This window comes from Danaus plexippus, chromosome 4 (assembly GCF_018135715.1).
Source record: "Danaus plexippus chromosome 4, MEX_DaPlex, whole genome shotgun sequence".
NCBI lineage: Eukaryota > Metazoa > Arthropoda > Insecta > Lepidoptera > Nymphalidae > Danaus > Danaus plexippus.
This window is the reverse complement of record NC_083538.1, coordinates 4,510,348-4,537,947: the sequence shown is the minus strand read 5'-3', so window position 1 is coordinate 4,537,947 and position 27,600 is coordinate 4,510,348. Positions and strand designations below refer to the sequence as shown.

The 27,600-nt window shown below is 30.8% G+C and overlaps 4 protein-coding genes across 6 annotated transcripts; 3 read left to right on the top strand and 1 right to left on the bottom strand.

Moving 5' to 3' along the window:
* Positions 1–141: 141 nt before the first annotated feature.
* On the top strand, positions 142–8,489 carry LOC116768564 (proton-coupled amino acid transporter-like protein pathetic). Its single transcript, XM_032659305.2, has 6 exons — positions 142–628; positions 725–902; positions 1,137–1,494; positions 4,519–4,694; positions 5,603–5,775; positions 7,449–8,489. Exons 1-6 carry the CDS (start codon positions 364–366, stop codon positions 7,682–7,684), a joined length of 1,386 nt encoding a protein of 461 aa, XP_032515196.1. The 5' UTR covers positions 142–363; the 3' UTR covers positions 7,685–8,489.
* Positions 8,490–9,035: 546 nt separating this feature from the next.
* On the top strand, positions 9,036–10,530 carry LOC116768663 (ELAV-like protein 2). The gene has a single exon (XM_032659440.2). The coding sequence runs from the start codon at positions 9,066–9,068 to the stop codon at positions 9,969–9,971; it is 906 nt and encodes a 301-aa protein (XP_032515331.1). The 5' UTR covers positions 9,036–9,065; the 3' UTR covers positions 9,972–10,530.
* Positions 10,531–10,668: 138 nt separating this feature from the next.
* On the top strand, positions 10,669–17,435 carry LOC116768767 (uncharacterized). Its single transcript, XM_032659578.2, has 9 exons — positions 10,669–12,464; positions 13,095–13,291; positions 13,468–13,642; positions 13,779–13,878; positions 13,974–14,239; positions 14,320–14,562; positions 15,426–15,661; positions 15,975–16,230; positions 16,455–17,435. The coding sequence occupies exons 2-9, from the start codon at positions 13,158–13,160 to the stop codon at positions 16,644–16,646; spliced, it is 1,602 nt and encodes a 533-aa protein (XP_032515469.2). The 5' UTR covers positions 10,669–12,464; positions 13,095–13,157; the 3' UTR covers positions 16,647–17,435.
* Positions 17,165–26,813, bottom strand: LOC116768768 (acyl-CoA Delta-9 desaturase-like). 3 transcript variants are annotated; one of them, XM_032659579.2, is made up of 5 exons: positions 26,754–26,813; positions 23,270–23,492; positions 22,977–23,107; positions 19,032–19,237; positions 17,165–18,731 (listed from the first exon to the last, which is right to left on the bottom strand). In XM_032659579.2, exons 1-5 carry the CDS (start codon positions 26,796–26,798, stop codon positions 18,218–18,220), a joined length of 1,119 nt encoding a protein of 372 aa, XP_032515470.1. In that variant the 5' UTR covers positions 26,799–26,813; the 3' UTR covers positions 17,165–18,217. The 3 variants fall into 3 exon arrangements, with proteins under 3 accessions (XP_032515470.1, XP_032515472.1, XP_032515471.1); XM_032659581.2 differs by lacking the exon at positions 26,754–26,813 and adding an exon at positions 24,206–24,460; XM_032659580.2 differs by lacking the exon at positions 26,754–26,813 and adding an exon at positions 24,299–24,459.
* Between the last annotated feature and the right edge of the window lie 787 nt (positions 26,814–27,600).

Sequence of the window (27,600 nt, the reverse complement as noted above, 5' to 3'; positions counted from 1 at the left end):
AGGAACGAGTGAAAATCGTAGAGGGTGATAAAATTTGTGTTTTATTCATAGCGTTTAATCAAATTGTTTGGTTTGGAATTAGTCTTTTTATGTATGTGACAGTCGACAATTGACTTTGACATAAGAAAGCTTATCGCTATGATATCGGCAGACAGCGCTATCAATTGATTTTTGTACACTAACAAGTAACATCAGTCAACACATATCAGTATTAATTTACACGCTTGTGGTTCAGTACTTGCGCAGTCTGTGTCAGTATTGACAATACTCACTAACAGGGCACAATCTCTTTACAATGTAAATTTCCAAGTCAAGCCCGAAATATTTTGAATTTTAATAACAAATCATATTATATTTACAAAAATGAGTGATGAAAAGCAGCCTCTTTTAATTGGACCCGGTATACCTCTGGATAGCACAGAGGTTCAAACTGTGGAACTTGTATCAAATTCAGAATTGACTATTAAAGATGAAAAACCAAAGAAATCTGATTATCATCCTGCCTCAGAACGCTATTTGGAACATCCGACATCTAATCTAGATACGCTCATCCATCTATTAAAAGGAAATATTGGTACTGGCATACTAGCTATGCCAGATGCTTTTAAAAATTCTGGTTTATTTTTGGGTTTGTATTAATATTTGTAGATAAATTTTAAATTCATTAAATTTTTTTTTTCTTATTTTTACATGAGAAATAAATAAACAAGTTTTTACCTCCCAGGTGTAATTGGAACTTTATTTATGGGGACAATTTGTACCCATTGCATGCATATGCTTGTTCAATGCTCTCATGAACTATGCATCAGGAACCAGAGGCCAGCTATGAGTTTTGCTGAAGTTGTTGAGGATGCGTTTGCTATGGGACCCATAGCTCTGCGTCCATATGCCAAGAAATTTAGGTAAGTTAAATGTACACTTTTATTCTTCTGTTATGGTTTATGGTGTAGATTTTATGCTAACATAACCACTGTGGTGATATTCACTAACTGAATTTAATATTTGAGTGGTTTATTTTACATTTTAGGACATAACTGTATCTTTTAATATTGCTTCTGTCTTTGATTCCTTCATATAATAATGATATTATTAATATAATATGTTATAGTTTATTGCATGAAATATTATTGTTTCAGGACTATAGTCAATGTATTTCTTGTTATCACACAATTAGGATTTTGCTGTGTTTACTTCTTGTTTGTTGCTACTAACCTTCAGGATACAATGCATTATTTTCATATTAATCTCAGTGTACACAGTTACTTAGCGATAATATTTCCACCGATGCTAGCACTTGGTCTGCTAAAGAATCTTAAATACTTGACTCCAGTATCTCTGATCGCTGCTATTATGACCGCCTGGGGTCTTATTATAACATTCTATTATATTCTACAAGATTTACCTCACACCAATACAGTCAAGGCATTCGCAAGCTGGCATCAATTGCCGTTGTATTTTGGAACAGCTATATATGCATTTGAAGGTATAGGAATGGTAAGTTAATTTATTTGTTTATTATATGTAGCTAGTGTTATCTCATTATCTTGTTAGATAATACATATTTATTAAAAAAATATTACTATACCACTTTAAAAGGAAACTAACACAAATGTCACATTTGCCAGTTAAACCATCAAATGAAATGTATAATATATTTTGAGTTAACGTTCAAAAATTATTAAAATATGAATATGATTTAAATATATTTTTCTATACAAGATGAAAAACACTGTTTAAAATAGTTATGCTTTGTATACACATATGAAGACAGTAAAAATTTGATATTTAAGGAAAATTTAGTTATTAAAATTTTTGTTTCAAATTGTAGGAATGTGTATTAAGATTTTTTTTTCGTGGGGTACATTCACAATGACTGTTTATTTATTTACTATATATTATTTAAAGTCCAAAGTCTACTTTTAAAATGGAATTTTACAAATAGCTGTGCATGTTTGTTTGGATAACCAAGTTAGAAATTTTACAGATTAACACAGATAAATATTGTTTTTTAATATACTTATATTCATAGTAAATAGTTAAGAAAGTATTAATTTAAACTTCTTCTTGCATCCAATATATAAGTTCAGTTTCGATATCGGTCAATAACAATTATAGACAAAAAAAAAAAATAGAATCATTATTAAATCAAAATCAAAAAACATTCTTCCAAGAATTTATTTTTTTTATATAAAAAAAATTACACTCTTATGTAATCTATGTTACGAATCGTAATCTTTACAGTCATATTACAATAATAATTTAATTTATATTTTTTGATATAAAAGTATATTTTTAATTGTTTAATATTCTCATGTTGGTTTTACAACATTAAAAAAAAACAAAAGTTTCGTTATCCTCAAGTTATGTAAGTCTGTAATTGATATTAATTGTGATAAAAAATTAAATACGTTATTTGCATGAAATACATAAATCAATGTGAGTACACGTCTTAATCACGACAGGGTTTACAATAAGTTAGTGATTAATTAATTTATTTATTTACTATTAAGAGTTAGTTACTTTAATATGTACATAAAAAAAAAACAAATTAGTTTCATTATTGTTTTAAATGCTTAAGGGTTTTTATAAACATTTAAATAGAGTGTAATATATTTTAAGACTATAATTTTTTTGTTAATATAATATCGTTTTGAAAAATGGCGATGGTCGTAATTCTCGGAAAGCTTAAGGAACTTTTTTTTAATTACTCCTTTAAAGAATTTCTCATAGTACAATAAATACATGAGACATATAAAATAATAATTCCTCTTGTTCCTCGTACACATGACATTTAATAGTTATGTTAATTTGTTTATTTACATATAAAGTATTCATTTTGTAATGCAAATCCTGTCACAAACATACCCGGCAAGATCAATTTATTTCTTGAATTATATTTAGCACGAGCTACAAATTAGTTTTTTTTTTTTTTCATAAAAGATAATCGTTGGATTTTAATTAAACTTTATATGTAGTAAGTTTAGAATAGTTTTGGATTTTTTTTTTGGTCGATGCGGTTTTCCATTACTCAAGATGACAATACAAAGAATTTTTTTTTCTTTTTTTGTTTCAATAAAACTAAGATTTTCTGATATACTACGCGTATTTTAATATTAAACATATATAATTCCGACGTTTCGATAAGTTTGCAGCGTCTGTGATCACGGGCAGACGAGATGAAAAATTATGTAGTTTTAAAATAATAAAAAACACGTAATATGTCCGAAAATCTTAGTTTTATTTAAATAACTTCACAATATAACCATTAATTTAACTCAGGTCAGCGATAGTGAAACCCCGCGATTCGTTACACTATTATTAATTTACGATAATTGTTCTCGTGATAATGCTCGGATTTTATATTGCTAATTAGTAGTCGCATTAATGCTTTTAATTTATAACGGTGTTCATAACGACCTATTTTTTTTTTTTTTTGACTAAAGGACACGTACATAAAACATATTTTTGTTAATAACCTGAACATACCTCCTTTTTAAATTTCGGATCAATAGACTTCCAAATAAAATCGTGGCGTGCATATAAAGACGAATTTTAAAATAAATTATTATATAACATGTTATATTATTTGAAATTGAGTATCTTGTATGCGGTTCAAAAGTTAGCAACTTTTTCGAAATCTTGGTTTAACACATCGAGAGATATGGAAACTTGTGATTTTCGAAAAATGGTACAGACAATTGGAGAAATTAGTCAATTCAAAATACCTTATGTGCTACTAGGTATATATTTTATGTAAAATATTGTAAATTCTACAGTTTCATATTTTTAAATATATTCAATAGAAAAAAATTATCTTAGAATACAAATATGTCACTTTCTCAAAATCAGAAATCTTTTTAGAAACTGTAGGATCCGCTTAAATTTAATCTGTATTTCGAATTTCGGTTCTACTTTCAAAAATAGATGTCGAAAGTTGTTGCTGATTTTTATACTCTTAGTTTTTTATCTGTGTCAAATATTTCAAAATTATACCCGGCTATTGACTTGTAGGACAAGATAATGAGATAAATCTATCATTTTGGAAACATAAATCAAATTAATTATGTCTATCGATAAATTTTACGTTTCAACCTAATTCGCATTTATTTTATAATATCGACGCCCTTTGAATCACTAAGTTCGATAACAGATTATAATGTTTCATCAATAATGTGCCATATGTTTTTTGTATTATCTGTGTAAATATATCATGTATATATATATTTATTTTACACCATATAAGTTTGTTGTAAACATTATTATCAATAGTTAACATGGATCTTATTTTTTAATAGGTGGCTTATACTTTGAAACACTAATAATACAATTAAATTATATTATTTGGTATAAACCGTTATAATATCAATTTGTATAATAATTGAAGATTTTTTTTGTATTATTTAACTTATAATAATTTTTTTAAATATAACTTTAATGAATTCGATAAAAAAGTAAATTTTTTCATTATACGTTCGGAAATGTATCTTTTTTTTTTATTAATATATGTTGCGTTTTAAGGTGTTGCCATTAGAAAACAACATGAAGACCCCTGAAGATTTCGGTGGTTGGACCGGCGTTCTCAATACTGGCATGGTTATAGTAGCCGCTTTGTACACCGCGATCGGATTCTTTGGATATCTCAAGTATGGAGATCATGTACTCGGAAGCATCACCCTCAATCTACCCAACGATCTGTGAGTTACATATTTATTATTCCCTTACAATACATTAATTACTTATTATGTCAAAATTCTCGAGAATAACAATAATCGTGGACGCACACATACACACACACACACAATTGCGTTGGAATGTGATTTAAAAATAATAAACAATAAAAAAATATATATCTTTGTACCTGACTAGTTCCGAAGCAAGAAGGGGTGGCTATGTTTTAACATCTATGTACATTCGTGCTATATCTTCATATTTAGTTTAGAAAACAGGTTAAAAAAAATTAGAAATTGTACATAGTTGAAATAATTACGACATAAATAATCTTAAAAAATAAATATCGAGTCAAGTAACTTAAAAATGTATGGACAATATCTCTTGTGAACTCTTTCATTAAAGTATATACGTTCATATTAATTAATGTTCAATAAAATAATATATAAAATAGATTAGATTAGAGAAATTAATATTGTAAAAATTTATAACCAGTTAACGTGATTAGATAGTAACGGATACGTAAAACAAAAATTAAATAAATTAACAGGACATAAATGCCAAGTGTGGCGTAAAAACTATAAACATATAAAAGGGAGGGAAACATATAAAATTTTATTACGGATGTTTAATAGCCGATTATGTCATCATTTGTATTAAAACTCTACTTATAATTATATTAAGAAATCTAATTACTTTCTAATATTGAAACCGGGTTTTTTAAGAACCTATTAGAAGTAAATCACTACATTCCATATAATGTTTTTTATAAAAAATACCGACATAAACAGGCATTAACTAACATACGTAAATATAATATATACGTATACATATATATACTCGATGGTAAATATTACAATTAAATTACATCATCGTTAATAATATGTTACTTATATGGATATTGTATTATCATTAAATATTAATATATTTCCAGAATGGCACAAAGCGTGAGAGCTGTAATGGCGGCCGCAATATTCCTGTCATATGGACTTCAATTCTACGTGCCCATGAATATTGTATGGCCGTATATTAAATCTAAATTAACTTCGGATAAAGCACTGGAACACGGCGAGGCTGTGACGAGATTCGTTCTTATTTCTATAACCTGTAAGTATAAATTTGAATGAAATGGTAAAATATAAAAAAAAAAAATCTAAACGCAAACTTTTTTTATTGACGATTAAGACTCAATAAATTTTAATGGCCGTTATTAATACTGTAGGTTTTAAATACGCCATTGTAAATTGAAATGCAACAATTTCGTGTAATTTTTTCAAGTAACACACAAATAAAATATGTTCTATATTCAAGAATGAATGAATAAGAAATGAGCTTATAGCCATATTATATTTATATAATGTTGGCATTATTGACAATTGACCGTAAACCGAGTAAATTTAAAATTTGTTTTCAACACTATTTTATCATTTTATCAGCAACATACATAATGTAATATTTTATTTCGTTGAAATTTCAATGATAGTTACAAAAAAAATTAATTGATTTCATCGTAAAACTATCGTATTTCTTACTACTTCTCTAACGATAGCATATTAATTTCTCGACTGCATTAAGTATATAGACGCACAGACGCCGCGTGACCTAGTTTCAATGAGAGCTACGTTTAAAAACTTTTGTCTTGGAATCATGTCAATTTTAACATTTTAAGATCATAAATAAAAGTTACACATGTTTGGAACATCTTTCAAATAATAAGGGATGAAATGAATGATAGCTATACGTGACATTTTTAATATCATTCAGTCTTGTAGAGTTTATTTTTAAAACACATTATATATCACAATTACATTTGTATTTCACTCTAGACCTATACTTATATATAACTAAACAGTCATTTGTTTAAACAAGGTGCCTTTTATACAACATAAATAACTAGAAAAATTTAAGGTCACAATTAATAAAATAGAACATTTCAATTTATCACCGGCACGTTCTCAAATATGTAATCGTAACATAGGAAACAAAAGCAAATATTTTCACATTCTCTTGGCTATATTACATATCGATAAATTTAAATGAAAGCCAACTCGTGGGCGAACCAATTAAGAGCGAATGTCCCGCGTGACGTCACTTGACAAATATTGATGTCAGTAAAAAAATAACCGTATAAAATGAATAGTCGCAGGTTATCATTTTGTTTACTCTGTGTTATTATCCTCATTTACCGGTTACCTGGCGATGTATTGAACTTTCAATTTAACAATATTTGATATTAAGTAATAGTCATATATTTTGTACTGTTTTTTTTAAGAAGTCAGCTTTAACAATATATTTTTATGATAACCTTCAACTGATCTGTTATTCTATTCCGCTTTCGTGTAATATGAAACTGCGATTTAATAAACATTATATATAAGTAAATATTTCTATTCGTTTAAAAAATATTATAATTATTTTATTCATAATATTGGGAATAGTTTATTGTTTATTTTTTATTTCATTTTATTTTAAATATTTATAATTTAAGTCATTGACGGAATAATGTATTTGACGTGTCAATTGTATCTGTGCATTTTGATAAAAGTTTCCATTCACGGAAAAGACCCAACGCTTGTAATAGTTATTTATCATCAATTAATATATTGACTCATCGTAATTTAACATTCTTTTGTTGTTTGTCAACATATTTTTTTTCCGTAGATAACGAGTTCCAATTCTCAGGACACGTAAATTGAACTGTCAATAAAATGACAAAAACTACTTTCTTATCACATACGATCGATTCTGTAATCAAACTAAGCGACATATTATTATTGCAGTTACAGCGGCAACTTTGATACCGAATCTGAGCAGCATTATATCACTCGTTGGAGCCTTCAGCAGTTCAGCATTGGCGTTAATTTTCCCGCCATTGATAGAAATCATGACGTTCTGGCCCGACAGACTAGGAACCAACGATTGGATGCTCTGGAAGGACGTAGCAATCATCATCTTCGGTATAACCGGCTTTGTCTTCGGCACGTACGCGAGTTTGGAAACAATTTTGAAAATTTAAATTAATTACCTAATTCCACTTAACATGACAATAATATTAAATATTTTATCGATGTTTTTTAATTCTTATTAGTCAATAGGTATAATCATACAAAGCTGAAAGTGATCAAAATATATTTATTTACTTTAAGTGATTTTAGTATTAAAATGTTTATAAATAAATTGTAGATCTTTATAATCTTTCTGCTATTAGATGTAGTCGTTGGACAGAATATATTTATCTCAGACTATTTAATGCTTAAAAACTATTTACAATCGCTTGGTGTACAAAATGTAATAATGTGAGTCATACCAAAGAAAATTATTTGATTTGACAAAATTCCAATGGGGATTGAATCTATGCTTTTATCATGAGGCTCATTTTATAATTTTATCTACTTTTAGGTAAATTTTCTTCTATATATTTATTTGTAAATATGTCTTTTGTGGACGATTTAAAATCTGTACCTGTCTATAGATTAATTGAAAAGAAACATTATTTATTATTATATTATTTTAGTGATGTGATCTTATTAATACAGGTAGCTATTTATTTTATTTTAACATGCAAATTTATATTTCGTGGCTTTAAATGTTTTTTATAATTGATTTTATTATTAATAGAGATCTTATAAAGTATGATTTTGATGTATTAACAATGTCTTAATACACTTAATACAGTCATATTTTTTTTCTTATACAAGTCGAATAGCACAATAATCCATACAATAAATACCAGTTTAAATAATACTGCTATATGTGAATTGATGCAATAAAATGTATACCGCATAGCTTCTATGATATAAATAAAGTGATTTAGTCTGTGATTTTTTTTTTTCTTTTTAACCTTTGATAATAATAATTCTTGCACAAGCAATTTGGCATAATCTACAGCCAACACAAAAAAAAATTACCCAACGTAAAAAAAGAAAAATTGTAGGATTTCTAATAATTTTTGGTTGTTACTATGTTATTTATAAGAAATTTATTTTTAACACGCTTATAAATTAATGTAAATTGAACAAGTTTCAAGAGTAACAATTTCGGGGATTACCCGGATTATTAGAGATAGATAAATAGTTTTAGTAATGGAGATTAATTTAAGCAGTTTGATTGAATAATTAGATAAAACGAGTGGTTTCTTTTTCTTCTTTCACCATTTTATTTTTAACTTTTTTTAATAATATAACAATATAATAAGTAGAAACTTATTTTATGAGTGGCAAAAAATAAAAATAAATGGTTAAGGATTGTCGCAATTTCGTCTACGCTTGTTGTAGTAAATATTTTTAAAATAAAATTTTATTTGTATTGTTATGTATCTTTAATATTGCATTTTAGAACGAAAAGTCAGCTCTGGTAACATTCAAAACCAAATGTCATTCCGGGACAACAATTAAAAAATGTCGGAATCGTGTCAAGACGGTAATTGTCATGGAAATAATGAATTTGGGCCTGATGAATCACCTACGAAGCTTATTGTCAATTATATTCCTGAGGTTATGACCCAGGACATGATGTTTTCACTGTTTTCTACCATGGGTAAATTAGAAAGTTGTAAATTGATAGCGAACAGAGGATATGGGTTCGTCGAGTACTGTCACCCAGAAGATGCGGTAAAGGCACGTAAAGCCTTCAACGGCCTCTTAATGCAAAATAAAACACTTAAGGTATCCCACGCTCTACTCAATCCGGAGCTGAAGCCGCCGACAAAACCGGAAGCAGATTGGAACCTCTACGTATGTAACCTACCTAATGAACTGACCTTGCAAGATCTACATGGACTATTTGCACAATTTGGAAAAATAGTGAATTCCCGCATTGCGTCAGGCATAGCTTTTGTATTATATGAACACCAATATGAAGCGGAGCGAGCCATACATAATGTTAATGGTACAACTCCTCCTAGTTTTTTACACCCATTAACTGTTAAGTACGCTAATAAGAGTAATCCTAATAAACATAAAAACAATAATAATAACTTCTCGAAGAACTCGTTAGTGAAGCCTTATCATTGGATTAATCATGTAGGTGCAATCGGGGATCACAATTCTCCGAGCACATGGTCTATATACATTTATAATATTGCCCCTGAAGTAGAAGAGTTGACTTTATGGCAACTGTTTGGTCCATATGGTGCTATTGTGTCTGTTAAAATAATTAAAGATCATCAAACAAATAAAAGTAAAGGATTTGGTTTTGTAACTATGAGAAATTATGATCAGGCGGCTATGGCAATACAAGCTTTAAATGGCTATGTGCTTCACGGCCAGCCTCTGTCTGTTAGTTTTAAGACGCAAAAGAGATAATGTTATAAAAATCCTAAACCACAATATCAGTACAGTACAATAGACAAAATGACTCCTTTCATTGATGAACATCAATTAATATATGTTAATAGTGCTGAATTGAAACATAATCCTTTATACATTATCTTGAGTGCAGTCTGTCGAGTTTTGTTGAATATTATATTATATTACTTTGAGCTATCGATATTGTTAAGTTTGTTTCTTATTATGAATAATTATTTATTCAGTTTGCTCGTTAAATGTTTCAAGTTTACTAGAGGTTTAAGATTTGTATTGAAGATGACTGTTGTTTGTGAGTTCAACATCAGTTGTGAGCTAAGTGCTTTGACTATATAATTTTTATCATTATTTAAGTATAATATACCATTTTAAAGATGTGCTTTTACAAGATCTTACTAATATAAGCCACATTGAGATGATTAATCAGCTACTAGTTTTAGTTGTACACTTTTTATAACATGATGTCTATTTAGGTAGTGAAAACAAAATCTAGATTTTATCATATTTATACATTTAGTATAAAATTTGCTGAATTAAAATTCATTTTCACAATTTTAAACTGTGTTTTCGTTATTGTTTGTGCAGTACTAATGTCATTTTTTCTATTTACAATTGTTAAAAAAAAAAAAAACGAAAATAATTTTATAATGAAGTGAAATTTAAACTATTTACCTGTTGTTTTATAAGGTACTAAATTATTTATTTATAAATATTAATGTTTATTACGAGAATCATTAATTGTTCAATATAACTATAAGAGAGCACCGAAGGAAATTATTTTGTTTCTCTCTTTTATTGCCTTAAAATTTTGTTTTATTTGTATTTATATGTTATTTTATTTCATTAAAATCAACTAATAAATATAATACATACATAACAATATTTATTTATATTAAGCACTTCTTCACATGGAATGTGTGAGGTACGTCTCCAAGTATTAGTTTTGATCGATGTGAAAGTATTTACAAGTTATAGTTACATTAAAACATTGATCAAGAACATTTTCACTTCTCACATGCAATCGGATTGCATGATGCTTTGATTTCACAATATTCAATTCTAATTCATTCATTAACATTTTTGTAAATTAAATATAGAACAATAATATTTAATTAATTTTCCAGAACAACAGTTATCTATGATAATAAAGGCGAGATCTACGTGTGCGAAATAATCTGTTAGAATATTATCTGTATGCTTAGTCTAAGTTGGCATCGTCACGCTACGTAAGGTTACTAGATTTTATTGATAAATCTGCAAATTATATCATACTAACTATCATAGGTTTTTTTTATGGGAGACGTGATACGCTTAGTACGTAGTATAAAGACGCAAACTTGGACTACGCATACTAAATAAGTCTTATCTTCGCAGGAGGAATATGAAAATAAGAACAAGTATGTAGTCTATAGTCATTTAATATCGATTAAAAATCGATTACGCAGTGTGCGTTGAGTATACTCAGTTTTTTTTTATTTTGTTATATTTTATAATATTGTCTCTTACTGTGTGATGCGTTGTTTAAGATACGTCATATCTGAAAATTAATTTTTCCGCTTCTGAACTAAATAAATTTTAAATGATTTGCAACAAGATAACTAATACCTACAGTTAGTAAAAGTAATTTTATAAAGTTTTGTTAAATTTATGAGTATACTTTTTATATAAAAGTACATAATAAGATGTCTAAAAAACTTTAAAAGTTTAAATTATTAAGGTAACACAAAATTATTAACGTAGTCTTGCACGCAACAAAATTTACGATAACTTTTGATATAAGTCAATAACCTCTGGCAATGCTCGTACATACCTACGTAGAGATGACTAAATTAGTAGGTCACGATAACTTGGATGCCTTAGTGAATGTCTCTAATTGCGCGTATGTAGATTCTAGAACACATAAAAAAATAAATATTGCATATCTTTCTATATGAAGAAAGATTAAAGTTTTGTTATCTGTTGGATTTTCTATTCGCACTTGTAATGAATTCGACAAATATTCGATTATTTAATTGTGAAATGTCATACGATTGTTTTGTTTTCACATTTTTTTAGTTGTAGCTATACGTTATATATTGCTCTGCAACCATCCTTTAGTAATTTTAAAGTTAAATGGTGACACTTTATTGCGATTTAATGTTACGAACTAAACATTTGCTATATAATTTTGTTTACTATTACTGAAAAAATATTTATAATGTTACGATAATTGTGCTATTTCAAATGTTATTTGTTGATTAATTATATTTGTTGTCTATAGTAGTAAGGCGTTTGAGTTTTGACGCAGATTAAGCGCATGCTCTTTCGCCATTCGGTTCTACAATCAATATAGTCCTCATTGGTAAGCAGGCTGTTGATGTACGTGATAATTTACCTTTTTAAAAAGTAAAACTAGGCAAAGCTTTAGTTTCAAAGTTTGCGTGTGAAGTGGCGGTGGCGGAAAGTGAGGTTTCTGTTACGGCGGGGGGCGTCGGCCTCACCGTGAGTAGTAAGGTGAATACTCAATTAATTTTCACTATTACAATATAAATATTCCAATTACTCAATGATAAGCGGGTTGCTATTAAAAGAACGGTAAAATGTTGTACGTAAATATATGGGTACCTAATAAAAAAAACCTCTCTGCAATGCAGATAATTAGAGAGTGAAACGCTATGATGTAATTACACAAAGAAATCCTATAATTATAAACTTATTTATTAATTTATTTGTATTGCAAAGGTATACAAAGCAGAAAATATCAGAATTAGAATATTATTATCCATATTTTACCCGTTTGCATCTCCTACTGAAATGAGCATGGCAAATAGTGATTGAAAAGTAAGATTGGACAAGTTTTTTTATAAGTATTTTTTAATCCTCGAAGTTAAAAAGAAATTAATGATTTACGTAACTAAGTACCTTTTAACGAGAGTTATATTTAACTTTTCCCAAATAAGGTTTTAATGAACCTCTATACCTTAAAAATGTATTAAGTGTACCGTCTGTTACTGTTAGAAATGAATTTTAACGTTAGTGTTGTTTGTTCCAATCTTATCCTGTGGTTAAAATCCGGTACTACTAAAAGTGATCTCATTATACATTTGAATATGATAGATATATCTTATATCTTATTATATCTAGGTATATCCGAGTCCAGGGGCGGCCCGCGGCGTTTGGGCGCTGCCGCAGCCGCCCCCCTGCACCATGGCGGCGGAGGAGTCTCTTCCTCCCTGCTCGCCCATGTCCCCAGACGCTCCAGCCGCCCAACCACGCATCACCACTAACCTGAACCACCACTCCGATTTCCATCAGCTTATATTTGAAGCTGTAAGATCTGGGTACGATATAAAATTATGCTTTCACTGATAAGTACTAATATGTATATTAATATTGGCTGATGCCAAAATTAGGTGACGACTTAAACTTAACTAGAACACATTCTACTACAGTTTAATGTAATGTTAATTAAATTTGTTTAATAAATGAAAAAAAAGAAAATGTTTTTGTATTATAGAGAAGTTTCGGATATCGAAAGGCTGGTGGAAAAGTTGGGTGTGGAAATGTTAAGTGCTCGTGATCAGCACGGATATACACCGGCACATTGGGCGGCTCTAGATGGCAGTGTTGCTGTCATGCGGTACTTAGTAGAAAGGGGAGCCCCCGTCGATTTGTCCTGTTTGGGCACCCAGGTAGAGGAAAATCCAATAGAAATGATATTTATATGTAATAGAATGCCATGGAACAATTCGATTTAATTATAAATTATTTTAATTCTAATAGGGTTGTTATCGACTTATCGAGCAATATTTGTTTATAATTTTGCAGGGACCTCGGCCTATTCACTGGGCTTGCCGTAAGGGACATGCATCTGTAGTCCAAGTTTTATTGCAATCTGGCGTTGCTGTAAACGCTGCAGACTTCAAAGGTATGCAGCTGAGTCGAAATGATCTAGACTGCGAAATAATTAATTACCAATATCCGCATCGATTGTTAAGATTAATTAAATCGATTATATTCCAGGACTTACACCGCTTATGACTGCTTGTATGTATGGTAAGACAGCGACGGCCGCTTATCTCCTGGGTATGGGTGCTGCCACCCGACTATCTGATATCAATGGTGACACTGCCTTACACTGGGCTGCGTATAAAGGTCACGCAGACTTGGTGCGGCTTCTCATCTATTCCGGAGTGCCCTTGCATTGTACTGATAATTTTGGCTCCACCCCTTTGCACCTAGCTTGCCTGTCTGGTAATCTAACTTGTGTGAGACTACTTTGCGAAAAGGTGAGTTATTGTAATAGGTAGTATATAGTGAAATTAGCAAATATAAAGCTTGTATATGATTTATGGAACATTGCTTTCAGGTTAAAGCGGAATTGGAGCCAAGAGATAAGAATGGTAAGACGCCGTTGATGTTGGCACAGAGTCACCGTCACGCGGAGGTGGTCAAACTGCTGACGAAGGAAATGAAGCGCAAGTCGCACTGGATACCGCCGCTGTCGGAGTTTTGGGCGATGCTGTTTGGTGGCGCGGGGGACTCTAAGGGTCCTCTGTTGTTCTTCCTGTTCTCGGTCCTTCTGTGGGGCTATCCTATGTACATCATCAGGGTATGTATAAACATGGCGTGGTTAAAATAGTCGCACTTTAGCATAATCAAGATTTAAATAATAGTTAAATGAAACAAATACGCATTTAATTTACATAAGCATGAATTTAGCGAGAACTAATTATGTATAGATCTTATTGTAACCGTTTTTAGGAGTCGTTATAACATTGAAAATTGATAGAGGGCACAAAGATGACACGTTAATTCGTGTTTTGTTTTTTTTTTGTAGTTCAACAGTCATGGAAACGGTTCTTCGAATAATACAATAGTTGTTTTATTACGAAACTAGTCTAGGACGATACATTATGTATACTCTGAGACAATGTCTAATGTTTTAGGTATTTGCATAACGTTACATTGTCTTTCTGTTGATGTACTCCACTCAGGCGTAATGAGGTCACTGGGGTGATTTGTGGACATCAGATCACAATGTCTAAAAATATATTAATAGCATAATACTTTTAAATAGAGTAGTGAAATAATAAAATGTTAAAATTAGGAGTCCTTCCGTGCGAGAGAAGTGAAACCTCGTAATATGGAAATGAAAATAGGAGGGGGTAGAAAACATTTTTAGTGAACTCACATTGTTTCTTTAAGACAAACTTTATAAACATTGCTTACAATTCACGATTGACCCACCCATTTACTCCTGCTCCGTCTCTCTCTATCCCCCCTCCGTCTCTTTCTATCCCCCTCCCCAGGAGCGTTGAACGTTTAACGCAACTTTGTTGGACGTCGTATTAGAAGTTTTACTTCAAAAATATAAAAATATACAAAAATATTAATTCAGTATATAGCAAACCGTGTGTAAAATTACCTAGATATGAGATGTTTATGTTTCACATATACATTTTATTGTTCTAGTGCATTCCTTTGACATGGAACACAATGCGATTGTCCCACTACTGCTTCCTGTATTGGAATGCTATAATGTGGCTCAGTTGGGTCATCGCGAATCGACGGGACCCCGGATACATACCACAGAACTCGGAAACTTACTACCGAGCTATCAGACAGATACCGTATTACGATAAATGGAAGAAAAGGAATATTATACTCTCTCGTCTTTGCCACACCTGCAGATGTTTGAGACCGTTGAGGTTAGAAATATATTTAATGTACTTTCGAACACACATCCGTACAAGCTTACTTATGATGATTTCTAAGTATTTTGTTTGTAGACTACATTTCCAAGAAAATATATGGAAAACATTTTTAAAATTCTAAAGAACATCTGTTATATCACCTGTTTTGTGTAGGGTAACACTTCTGCCGATAATCTACATATTATTTTAAAATCGGTTCTAAATTATAAATTAAATTTTGTATTAATTTTTTTTAGATTAACCTAATTCTCGCAGTTCCTTAATCAATTTTGTTGCAAGTTAAGTATTGAATTATATTTTTTTCCAGAGCTAAACACTGCCGCATCTGCAAACGTTGCGTCGCGTATTTCGACCACCATTGTCCCTTTATATACAATTGCATCGGCGTGAGGAACCGGATGTGGTTCTTCCTCTTTGTAATGAGCGTCGCCATAAACTGCACTTTGTCTATATACTTCGCCTGTTATTGCCTTTCGTTGGAAGGCTTCGGACTCCTTTATGTACTGGGATTACTGGAGGCCATAACATTCTGCGCGCTTGGCTGGATATTGACGTGCACTTCAGTAAGTTGTCATTTAAAATTTAATCATTCAGTTGTCTTTTGAATACAAGTACATAGTATTAATTTTCAACCATCGTAAATCAGATACTCAAGAATAAATTGTAATTAAAAACTTCCTTGAACTAAAAACGACTATAACACAAATCATAAATCCTCGTATTTTAGGGTATTGTTGTTATATAAAAGTGATAAGAATTCTCTGTTACAATGTCTTGTGCTTTGCAGGTCTTGCACGCGTGCATGAATTTAACTACCAACGAAATGTTCAACTACAAACGTTATCCCTACCTCCGGGATAAGAGAGGTCGCTACCAGAATCCGTTCTCGAGAGGCCCGCTTATGAATCTCATAGAGTTCTTCGTGTGCCTTCCGGACAAATGCGACGAGCAAGACTTGTTCTACGAGGAGAACATATGATCCGATGTATGACAAAGCGAAGCTAAAAGACCAGTTTCGTGGACTCCGTCGGAAAATAAAAGTACAAAAATCGATTTGGAAGTGCGTTGCGAGTCAAAGTAATAATTTTAAAGACGCTTGCATTCATTTATCACTCGTGAGTCGCTAAGTCACATCACACTTAAGCTAAGTCGCATCATTGAGCAGTGAGTGTTAACAAAATTTTTGCACATTACATCATAAGGTTTCAAAATTATTAAATTATATAAATATTGTTAAATAAGCTTGTAGCTAATTAAGTATTAGTAAATAATATTTTAGACTATTCAACCATGTGACTGTTAATAGAACAGTCCATTAAAAATGGTAACAAAGTCATATTTATTTTTAATAATTCAAAATATTTTTATATATTGTTATAGTTTACACAGTTTTTGACATAAACTATTGCCATATTCACTGTATACATAAAAGTATTGCCATATTATAAATACAAAATAGAAATAACAAAGGAATTGCACAAATAAAAAAAAACAATGTTACTTTATAATGTTATATTTTAGAACAGCAACATTATGGGCATAATAGTTATCTCTTAATTAATCTAAGGGAAGCCTGCTTCACACGGTGCAATATAAGATCGGTATTAAATAAGATGTCGCACAATTCGTAAGTACTCACTATATGAAGCCAGCTCAACACTGAGTATGAGACAATGAATGACAGATAAAACATCCAACGATGAAAATTTAATATTATCAAACTTTTTGCTTAACTACAAAACAAAATAAAATAAATTAATGATCATAACTGTTTTGTTAAATACACATTACATTTCCATTCCTATTTTATTTATCCATCTAAATATCACATTTCTCTTACACATCAGTCCAAAATCCCATAGATATAAATCCTCCAGACCGACAAAATCCACGCCAAATTATTGTAATTAAAAACAATATTCGATTAAAAATAATATACTAAGTTAGTTCGATTCTACAAAAACTGGGTTATATCAGTCCGAACTCTATAGACTAGTGCTCACAAACGATCAACTATGTATGGTTTTAATACTGATGTGTTACCCATCACACAGAATTGTACTCAGTTATATAATAAGGGTATTATTAAAGGTTCCATCACGTTAACCACTCTTTATATGAATTTCTGATATCAATTGTGCAAACTAAGTATTTTTTTTCACATCCTGTATATATCGGCTAACAGATAACCACTTAATATACCCAACACAACATCTAACTAAGCCATTGGTGCAATCAATATGCAAAACTACATATGCTTATTAATTTAAACAAATTAAATCATACAAAGCATTTAAAAAATATTATTTTTTTGCTTCATTACTTTAATCTCTACTGAAAACTATTATTATATGTTTTCTTTGACATTTTCAATGTCACTAAATTCGAAAAGTACTCGTTATATTATATAAATAAGCGAAAACATATTTATTACATAGCCATAATATTTATGGCTCTTAACATTTATATTCTGATACAAAATCAGATCTATGTAAATAGTGAAGAATATACTCGTAACATATGGGACAGTTTCTGTGCATACCGTTGAAATTATTCCTCTTTATCATCCGTAGGATTGATCCTTATGGCGGCCCTGATTTCCTCCTTGGAATGGTCTTTATCCCCCCATCCCCATAAATGATGGCTTCCATCGCCAGTACGGTTGACCCGTTGCTTGACGATCTCGTCAGAAACGGTTTTCAGGTCGTAGGCCCAGCCGATTTTGGCGAAGAAATTTATGAAGGTAGTAGTGAAATTCAGCCTGTTGTTGCCCAGCTCAGCGGTTTTGTAATCCCACGGGAATGTGTGGTGGTAATTGTGGAATCCTTCGCCCAGAGCGAACAGTGACACTGACATGTTTTCGGAGGGCTGGATGTTTTTGTCGTAGGGCTTATCGCCCCATTTGTGGGCGGCGGAATTTACCAACCAGGTCACGTTCAAGATGAACGCGTAACGGAACATGGCCGCCACGAAGTAACCGTTCGTCCACGTCTCCCCCCACAGATAGACCGGGATAATCGTCGGCAGGATGAAACAGCTGATTGGCATTAGGAGGAGGTAGTACCTGGAATATTGATTAATGTTAGAAGTCATTACAATAACCGAAACTATGTAGTGTGTATAAATTGTTACATTTTTATTGAAATTGCCAACATGGGTTTTAAAATGGACTATTTTAATAGGCGATTCTAACTACTTCGTCTGATAATATATGAAATCTTGGAAGAAATAAGACAAGGCCATCTCAAGACGGGTGCGAGGAATAAATTGGTCGGTATAACGCCTATTAGCTGGTACACAGACCAATTAAATTGGCTATAATTTCATCAAAACACAAGTAGACATTACTTAAATTGAGACTCACTTCTTCTGGAAACGCAGTATTGGATCAGCGTATAGATCGCTCAGGTCTAGACCTTTGCCTTTCCTCTTGAGCTCGGGATGTTTCCTCACCAGCAGCCAGCCGATATGTGAGAAGAAGAAGCCGCGTGTCGCGTTATGAGGATCGGCATCCGTTTCGGAATACTTGTGGTGCATGCGATGATCGCGAGCCCAGTCAATGGCAGAATCCTGGATGTAGAGGAAAGGAGTTATGATATGAGGAGACATTTTATGTGTTTTTGTACAAAATATTAATACAATTTGTCGAATTACATATCTATTATTGACTTTGTTTTGATATTAGTTTTTTGTTCCCACAAAAAATCTACAGTACTAAAGTTATCGTGTTTTAGTAAAAGGAGAATAAAAAAAGTTGTCTTATAGTCACTAACGAGGTATTGTATGCTTACTCCCAGTTTGCATCGTCACGCAGCGTACGAAGCTTATCTCGTTTCTCATTATTACTGTAACGTACTAAGTCCCTCGCCGCGTCTGTCTGTCTGTCTGCTCGCGATAATGGGAAACACTATTGCACCGATTATAAAACAATTATCACCACTGGATAGCGTGATTCTCGAGGAAGGTTTTAGTATATCATTTGTTAAGCTTTTGTATTTAGTTGTGTGTACATTAACGATATTTGTTTAAGATGTCGGGAAAACATGGGCTTCTGGGAGCTTTTAAAGGAAACGCTGCCTAAAGTCTTTCAGATATAACAAAATAATATATGGTGGAATTGTGTATCTTATATAGGTCTACAGAAAAGTCCGCGGTGGCATATGTCTACCTTATATACCTTGTATACCTTGTATACCTTAAGGGTAACATACTATATCAATTTTACAACTATTAAAAATTGGCATTCCTAAACGTTTATTGGAAAGCTATTTACATAAATACGGTATTAAGTCTTATCAAAATAAATTACTTCGTTTTCAAGCCTACATCAGTATCTGTAAATTACTTTTTAAATCATTTAAATCGGGCGTACCGTTTGAAAGTTATCATAATATAAGTTTGATAATTCTCAACATTAACGGCAATTTTATATTTTTTTTAAGAACCCGTGCGAAGCCGGGGCTGGTCCCTAGTTTGATAACATAAATAAGTCAACTTAGAAGTTTTCAAGATATTGTCCTTTTAAAATAAATTATACCACAAGATTTATAAACGCAAATGACGCGTATATACCTATATATCTATTTTTGGTATTGGCTAGAGGTGACGTCACGAAAACTTTAAGAGCAACTTGAAAAATAATAATGAAGTTACGTTCATTGTGTTGTGAAGATGAAGATGTATAAAAAAAATCGACCTTGACTTATAATTAAAATGTGCAACTAAACATAACCAAATACCTACATATTATATACCATATGTGGCATTCTTTATATGAAAGCTATTTACTTATAGTTTCTTATCTATTTATTTTTACTTAATAATAGTAAATACATAACACAGTCTCATGTATGGATATATATACACATATGTGTGTATGTGTATGTGTATGTACGTGTGTGTGTGTGCGTGTGTGTGTTACATTAAATTATACATCAACATTAGTATGACTCTTTGTTTGGACAAACGCATAGTAACGATGCGTTACTGATTTAAAACATTCCTTTAGGAAACACTAATGACGACGCTTTCATACGAAAAGGCTATAGGCTACATATTCACACGAAGTCGAGAAAGGGCGCACTTTGATATATTGATGGACAGTAAACTCCCACTGTTAGTGTAAATACGTTATTTAAATGAAATTAAATTGCTTCTTGTACCGTGACATAAATAGATCCACAGTATTTTCTTATAATATAATGGACATAGCCCGTGAAGGACAAACTATTGTCACGTGAGGTCATTCTTATCAGACGCTGTGTAACATGTTATCACGTCGCTGAGAATACAATGTGATTACTATATTCTAATAAGTGCATTTAGCAAAAAACTAAATCGTATGAAGGAATGTTGCAATTAAATAAAATTGTTGTCTCTTTTTTGAGTGTTTTTTTTTATCTTGTGGTATCTGTCGTTCAAATATTAGCGAAGGCGTAATGCTTATATGACACACGATATCAATTATGTTTAATATAGGGAATATCATGTTTCATCTATTTTTATTTTACGCGTTTTAATTTATATTATATGAAAATTTTTGACTACAAAAGTGTGAGTTTGGTGTGAGTTCAATTGGAATTGAAAATTCTTTTACACGCCACGTGATGGGTTTGACCTTGCACTTTGTGAGGTTTAAATTTCACTTTAATGCGGACAAATACCGAGCGAAACGAATTTAATGATAGACTGTTTCGCAAATCGGCTAATTTAGTAAAGAGGCTAGTTGGAATCGGACATTTAAATAGTGTATATATATATACACAAAAAAATTAAGATCATTATTGTATGTTTATATCTTGGTTTTGCTGCAAATCTAGGTATAAATATACGTTTATTAAGGTGAAAATTTTTCGAAACGATGTCCTAAGTGTTAACGAAAATATAATTAGCAGATTTAAGTTTAATTATTTTACGAAAGGAAAAAAAATATATGTAAAATACTAATTTTTAAAAAATTAACAGAAACCAAAGTATTAAGCTATAGTTGCCGATTCTCATTATCATAAAATTGGGAGCAACATATTTATAAAAAATAGCAGGTCAAAAAGAATAGTTAAATAGTCAAATAGTATTAAAATCACCTATTTCTAAACTTTTACATGTTAATATCCAAATATTAACAATTACTTTACAATAACAAATATAATACCTAGTTAACAAAACCAACAAAACAATTATTTGCAAAATCCTCATCAAACAAAGGAAAAGAAAACAAATATAAGTGACACAGACCTGGTGACGACCTTCAAATCTTTTGTTCAAACGACTATCGGACGGTCTAAATGGTTTTAGAACATTAAATATTTATTCCAATAACAAACATGGCCAGAAGGAAATAGAGACAGCGGTTAGCCAAATACAAACGGAGGACAGGAAAATTGTACAAAAAACGCAATGAATTTAAATACAAGTCCCTTGAATATATAGAATATATTTAAACTATGTCATGAGATATGGATTTGCTAGTTTTTATCATGACAATGATTGATCCGTTGCCATCGTGATCCATGACAAAGAGATAAAGTGTACTTGTTCACAACAAAGTATCTAGCATGGTTTTAAATAACACTGCTCAGGTCAAAAAAGTAACATGCTTTGTAATGGCGTCCAGAACTAAACATTACTATTCCTTACAATTAGAAATTTAATTCTTATTTGAAATATATACAAGAAAATTGTATTTATGGAATATCACAAGAAATATCTTGCTAGCCGTGTAATATTTTTTTAACTCTCTTATCTGTTTTTAAATTTTTTAAGAAGTCATGGTATTTAGTACAACGACATATTCAAAATTATCAAGTGCTAAGGAAAATTGTAATTATCATAAAAGATTACTAAAATGGTTTTAAGCAAAACACATTTCTTAATTTGTTCCCTAAGAGTTATTTATAATATCTATAGCAAAATTTGTTCTATTAATAAAATAAGCATGAAATTTGTTTCTACATAACTTTACCGTAGAAGTTTTTTTTCATACCACAAAGAATTCTCACAATGCTCAGATATTTACATGTATTTTGAAGATGATTTAAAAATAAACTAACTTTTAACTACCTTCAATATGCGTATGTCTGTTCATATGCAGAATGCTTTGTTGTAGATGTATCACATGGATAGCTATATGCATCTCAAAAAAATAGAGATATAAAGAAGATTTGTACTGAAATTTTAAACTATGAAAGTTGTCCGAAAAAATAGAAGGCATCTCCACTCAATAATGTGTGGTATGCAGTGTTGTACTATGTTTTGTATGTTTGCCAAGTCACATGAGTGTATTTATCAGATAAATATTTGATATTCTTACCTGGAATGCCAAAGTGTTGAAAATTACAAGTATAACACGTAATGGCCATTTAGCTTTGTATGACTTATGGGCCCAGAGTCTATGAGCACCCGCCGTGATACCCAGCCCAGACATAACATACAGGATGTAAGCTGGAATAAAAATTAAAAAAAAAACTTACATACTGGCAATAAAAACAATAAACTTTGTGAATAAAAAAACAAAAAAATTATCAGATTAGATAATCCAAATCAACAAAGAGAAAGCCACTTGTACTACATGTGATATAATGTTAAACTTTCAGATACACTTACCAAAAATATTTGTTTGCCATTTCGCAGAGAATAGGAAGAGATATCCGCCATATAATGCAGCTATGTGCAAATATGCAAATGCGATGATATTTCTCCATACATATTTTCTTGGGTAACTATCTGCTTGTTGGATTGGAGTGTTAGGAAGAGCCAAGTCTGGTGTGGCTGCGTCCGATTCAAATAACACCCCATTGGCGTCACTCGAATTAGGTGCCATTTTCACCTAAAAGAGAGAGTAGGTTTAATTATCTCAATGTCTTTACTTATAATACGCTATGTTTGTTGATGGGACAATTTAATATAATTTACGTTCTAAAATGATCTATCTAAACCCGAACAAATACAATATAGTCAAACGCGATTATAACAAACAGAAGAATTAATCCAATTTTATGTTGATATAATTTTTAATATTAAGTAAATATTGATGTTGAGTTACTTCTTATGAAGAATTGACTACAATTTTAATCGTACAGAAAGAGGAAACTATACATAAAAATTTAAAAATAATAACTTCTCCCGTAGCTGAATGTGAAAACTGAAATGTGACAATTTCAAAATGTCAATTTGCTTTAATTTATTGGTGAAAATGGAAAAAACGCATATAGTTTTTAACGTTACTTCCAAAATTATTTCGTTAATAACAGGTAAACTAAATATACATTTTAAATATAGTAGTTTAAATACGTTTTAAAAGAGCCTAAGCGATTTTGCCGGTCCGTTAAACGTTCTCGAAATATATTATTATATTCACTTAACACACAAAAGTATACATTTTATATTTGATATAGAATTTATTTTATTATTAAATAGAAAACATCCTAATGAACGCATAAAACCTAACCTACTAAGTGCAATAAATATAAATAGTAGCTGAAATGGCACACCTAAAACGTTTTTATTTTGTTAGTTTATAATTTTAAATTACCGCCTTACCAAATAATATTTAAAAAAACAAACACAAATATAACAACTCCTATCACTGGTTCTATAATACTACTGAACTTAATCAAACACTTTTGCACTTACTTATATACATATATTGTTTATAATGATGCAATAAATTAGGTCAATAGTTTTCGGAAAATTATATTTATCGATAACTATTTAATATCTCAAGTATATTACTGAAACCGATATTAGTCGCCGCGTTTCATGCAGCGTGTAGCGGTCTAATGCGAACTAAAAGTCAATGCGGCCACAAGCAAGCACACCGTGGATTGGATGACAAGGTGGCGCGATGTTAGTACCACGTCACGTAGCCAACCCATCGTTCGAAATGACTTTTTTGATCGTGTTATTTCTCATTTCACAACCAACTGAAAATTGAGTCAGTAACTCTTTTCGTATATGTTTAGAATTACGCTACACAAGCCCTTAAAAATGATTGTATATAGGTACAGATCACGGATATAAAATATTTTACTGTAATAAACAAATTGTGTATTCGCAACTTTTAATCTAATTGGAAATTTTGCGGAATTGAAAGGAAATATTTACTTCAAAGTTCAATAACTTGATCTTTTTAAAAGATCTATTGTAACGATTGCAATATCTGTTTTCACATCTCCTTTTTTATTTACATAATACGAAGACAACCTTTATGGTTATACAATTATATTTAACTCTCTTATTTTTTGCCATTTCATGATGATAATGGAAAATCGTTCATTATATGAAATAGGCAGACATGTTGAACCTCATATATTCATTCAGACAATAATAAAGTAAAGCCGAGGTGTAGTTCGCCCGTGATGGACACAAGCCTACTTATTCTAATTTTGGTGGACCGCCTTTATTCTAACTTGAGCGGAGCGTATAAAATTATATATGTATTTCTATAAAGATTTACATTTCTGGTGGTCACAAACCAAACAAATTGATCACCTTAATCGTTAGCCCTTTAAATCTCCTATTCCACTTTATATAGCATATATGTAATATAATTTAATTTTTCCCTCGGAAATATGTGGCCTTAAGGGTAGGACGTAATGAATCATTGATGCATCTGCGGCTAGGGTCTTTTTTCAGGCCCTAAATACAATGCACCGAATATCAAAGCCTCAGTATATATTGGTTTTCTTTGGTTTCTTAGTCCATATACAATGATGTTTTATGGTTAAAGCTGTTCATTGCTGACCGCACAACCAAGGTTTTCCACCAGCCAGCTGTTTAGCAAATGCTATGGTTTATCTTTTCACGCATTCACATTATTTAAATTAAATTACTTAAGCATTGATTCAAATCTTAAAATGCGATCTATAAAAAAATTTAATTCTCTATACTTAAAAAAATAAAATCTATTTAATGGTTCATTTAAAATATCAAATTTATAATCATCATACTGAATAACTTATATAGTATTACGGATTTGCCATAATATTATAAAAAGGAATATAGGTACAGTTATTTATCTCTTCTTAAAAAACGATCATTTTTTATTTAACTGAACTGTAGCATAAATAAGTATAATAAACTTGGAATTGATAAATAGCTAAGAATTTTGGAAACAAACTAATAATAATAATTTTTATATGTATTGTAAGCCACATTTTTAGTTACAAATTATAGATAAAACAACGACATTTCGTTTAACTTCGTTCAAAAATAATTCTAGTCTGAAAATAACTCTTCAATTCCCGCTGAGCTTCGAGGTTTTCGTAAATATGTAAGTCTTGCATAATGTCAATTTTTTTAACTATTCTGTAAATAAAAAACTTTTAGTTAACATATATAAATAAAAAATAAACAAAGTATATTATTAAATATTTATGATTATAACAATTAATATGTAACAATTATCGCTTTATTACTTATTTTTAATAATGAGAAAGTTCTAGCTGAATATAAGGTTAATTGGTAAATAGATACATACACCTAAACATTTATCTCGCCACGGGTTCAAAAGAATCGTTATAAAAAAGGGTGCAAAGTGCACTTAACATGTTTAAAGGAGATTGAATAGACGTACCGTGATCGCGTGAGAGAAACGTGTTGGACCTCGTGGGTCTAAGGGGCACACGATCATGATGTACACAGTTGACAGTACATCGTATGATCGCATGCAAACCAGTCACCAGTTACCACGTGGTCAGTTATGAATCACATATATTGAGATTACAATTGGAAAATTGATTTCGTTAGTGGATTTTTCCATTCATGTAAATAGTAACGCTAAGAGAATTAATTTAGAAAAATAGATTAAATATTGAAAATGATGTTGTAAAATCAGGATAGTATAGATCCTGCGAGTTTTGCATCGTCACCCTAAATACGAATTCGTTTTCCGTTTCGTAGTCAATAACTTATTTTCATATAATAATGTGTGTAAATATATGAATGAACAACTGAAAACTCTCCGTATGTAGTGAGACGATACAAACTTGTGGTAGGCATGGTCTTAAAAAGTTCTGTCTCAGTACTAAATGTAAGAGAAATATCTTGTGTTTTTCAAGACATTAAATATATTTATTATACCACAAACCTTATTTAGCCCTCGCGTGATAGTAAGCTTGGCACTTGACGGCATGTTATAAACAGAAGATTCATTTGCTGCTTTCAATAGCCGGAAAGTATTTGACCGTATTGAAAAGAGCTACGTATTGGTGTCTAACACCATAAGTAATTGATAATAGTATCTAACTTAGCCACATAGATATAAGTATCTATAATTAAACAATTATATTGTAGTTTTGCCAAACTAGTAAATTTTTTTTCACTACATACGAAGTCTTTCCCGTTTCACATTCAAACTCTTACGTTAATACTGTACTGTGTCGAGATCTACGATGGAAAAACCGTTAACGCTCCGTAAATAGCGTGACTATGTATACATTAGTTAAGGATACCTATTGTTTATGACATTTTCTAGAATTGAAATGGTAACTGAATTCTTGCGCTAGTGTCTTAAAATGAGACGAAACCTCTCAGCATTCCATGGATTCGCCGTGCGGGTGCCGGGTTCATCGCGCTTAGTAATATTAAATTGAAATTCTTATCGAGGTATTATTTCAAAATTACACAAAAGAAAAATTACGCCATTTCCACCCAAACGACCAATTATAAGTAGATTTATACATAATAGAAACAAAATAAAAACCTTAAACAACTTTCACATTACGTGTGTACCGATTTGTAAGACAAATTGCTATGGATGAATCTTTTTTTAACTCAATTTGGTTACTTCATTTCTTAGGGTTCAGAAAAGTATGGGAAATGTATCGTTGGACTAGGAAAAAATATGAGTGCATTACCATATTATTCAAGTAAAAATATGTTCTAATGAGACTGTGTTTCTCACAGACGTTAAAAAGAAATACTCATATTACTCA

Coding starts and splice junctions, on each gene's coding strand:
- LOC116768768 (XM_032659579.2), bottom strand. CDS start 26,798: ATGCCGTCAAGTGCCAAGCTTACTATCACGCGAGGGCTAAATAAG. Junction 23,493..26,753: donor TCACGCGAGGGCTAAATAAG/GTTTGTGGTATA, acceptor TCTCTCTTTTAG/GTGAAAATGGCACCTAATTC. Junction 18,732..19,031: donor ATACTGCGTTTCCAGAAGAA/GTGAGTCTCAAT, acceptor TCAATATTCCAG/GTACTACCTCCTCCTAATGC.
- LOC116768767 (XM_032659578.2), top strand. CDS start 13,158: ATGGCGGCGGAGGAGTCTCTTCCTCCCTGCTCGCCCATGTCCCCAGAC. Junction 14,563..15,425: donor ATCCTATGTACATCATCAGG/GTATGTATAAAC, acceptor TTATTGTTCTAG/TGCATTCCTTTGACATGGAA. Junction 15,662..15,974: donor AGATGTTTGAGACCGTTGAG/GTTAGAAATATA, acceptor ATTTTTTTCCAG/AGCTAAACACTGCCGCATCT.
- LOC116768564 (XM_032659305.2), top strand. CDS start 364: ATGAGTGATGAAAAGCAGCCTCTTTTAATTGGACCCGGTATACCTCTG. Junction 1,495..4,518: donor CATTTGAAGGTATAGGAATG/GTAAGTTAATTT, acceptor TTGCGTTTTAAG/GTGTTGCCATTAGAAAACAA. Junction 4,695..5,602: donor CTCAATCTACCCAACGATCT/GTGAGTTACATA, acceptor ATATATTTCCAG/AATGGCACAAAGCGTGAGAG.
- LOC116768663 (XM_032659440.2), top strand. CDS start 9,066: ATGTCGGAATCGTGTCAAGACGGTAATTGTCATGGAAATAATGAATTT.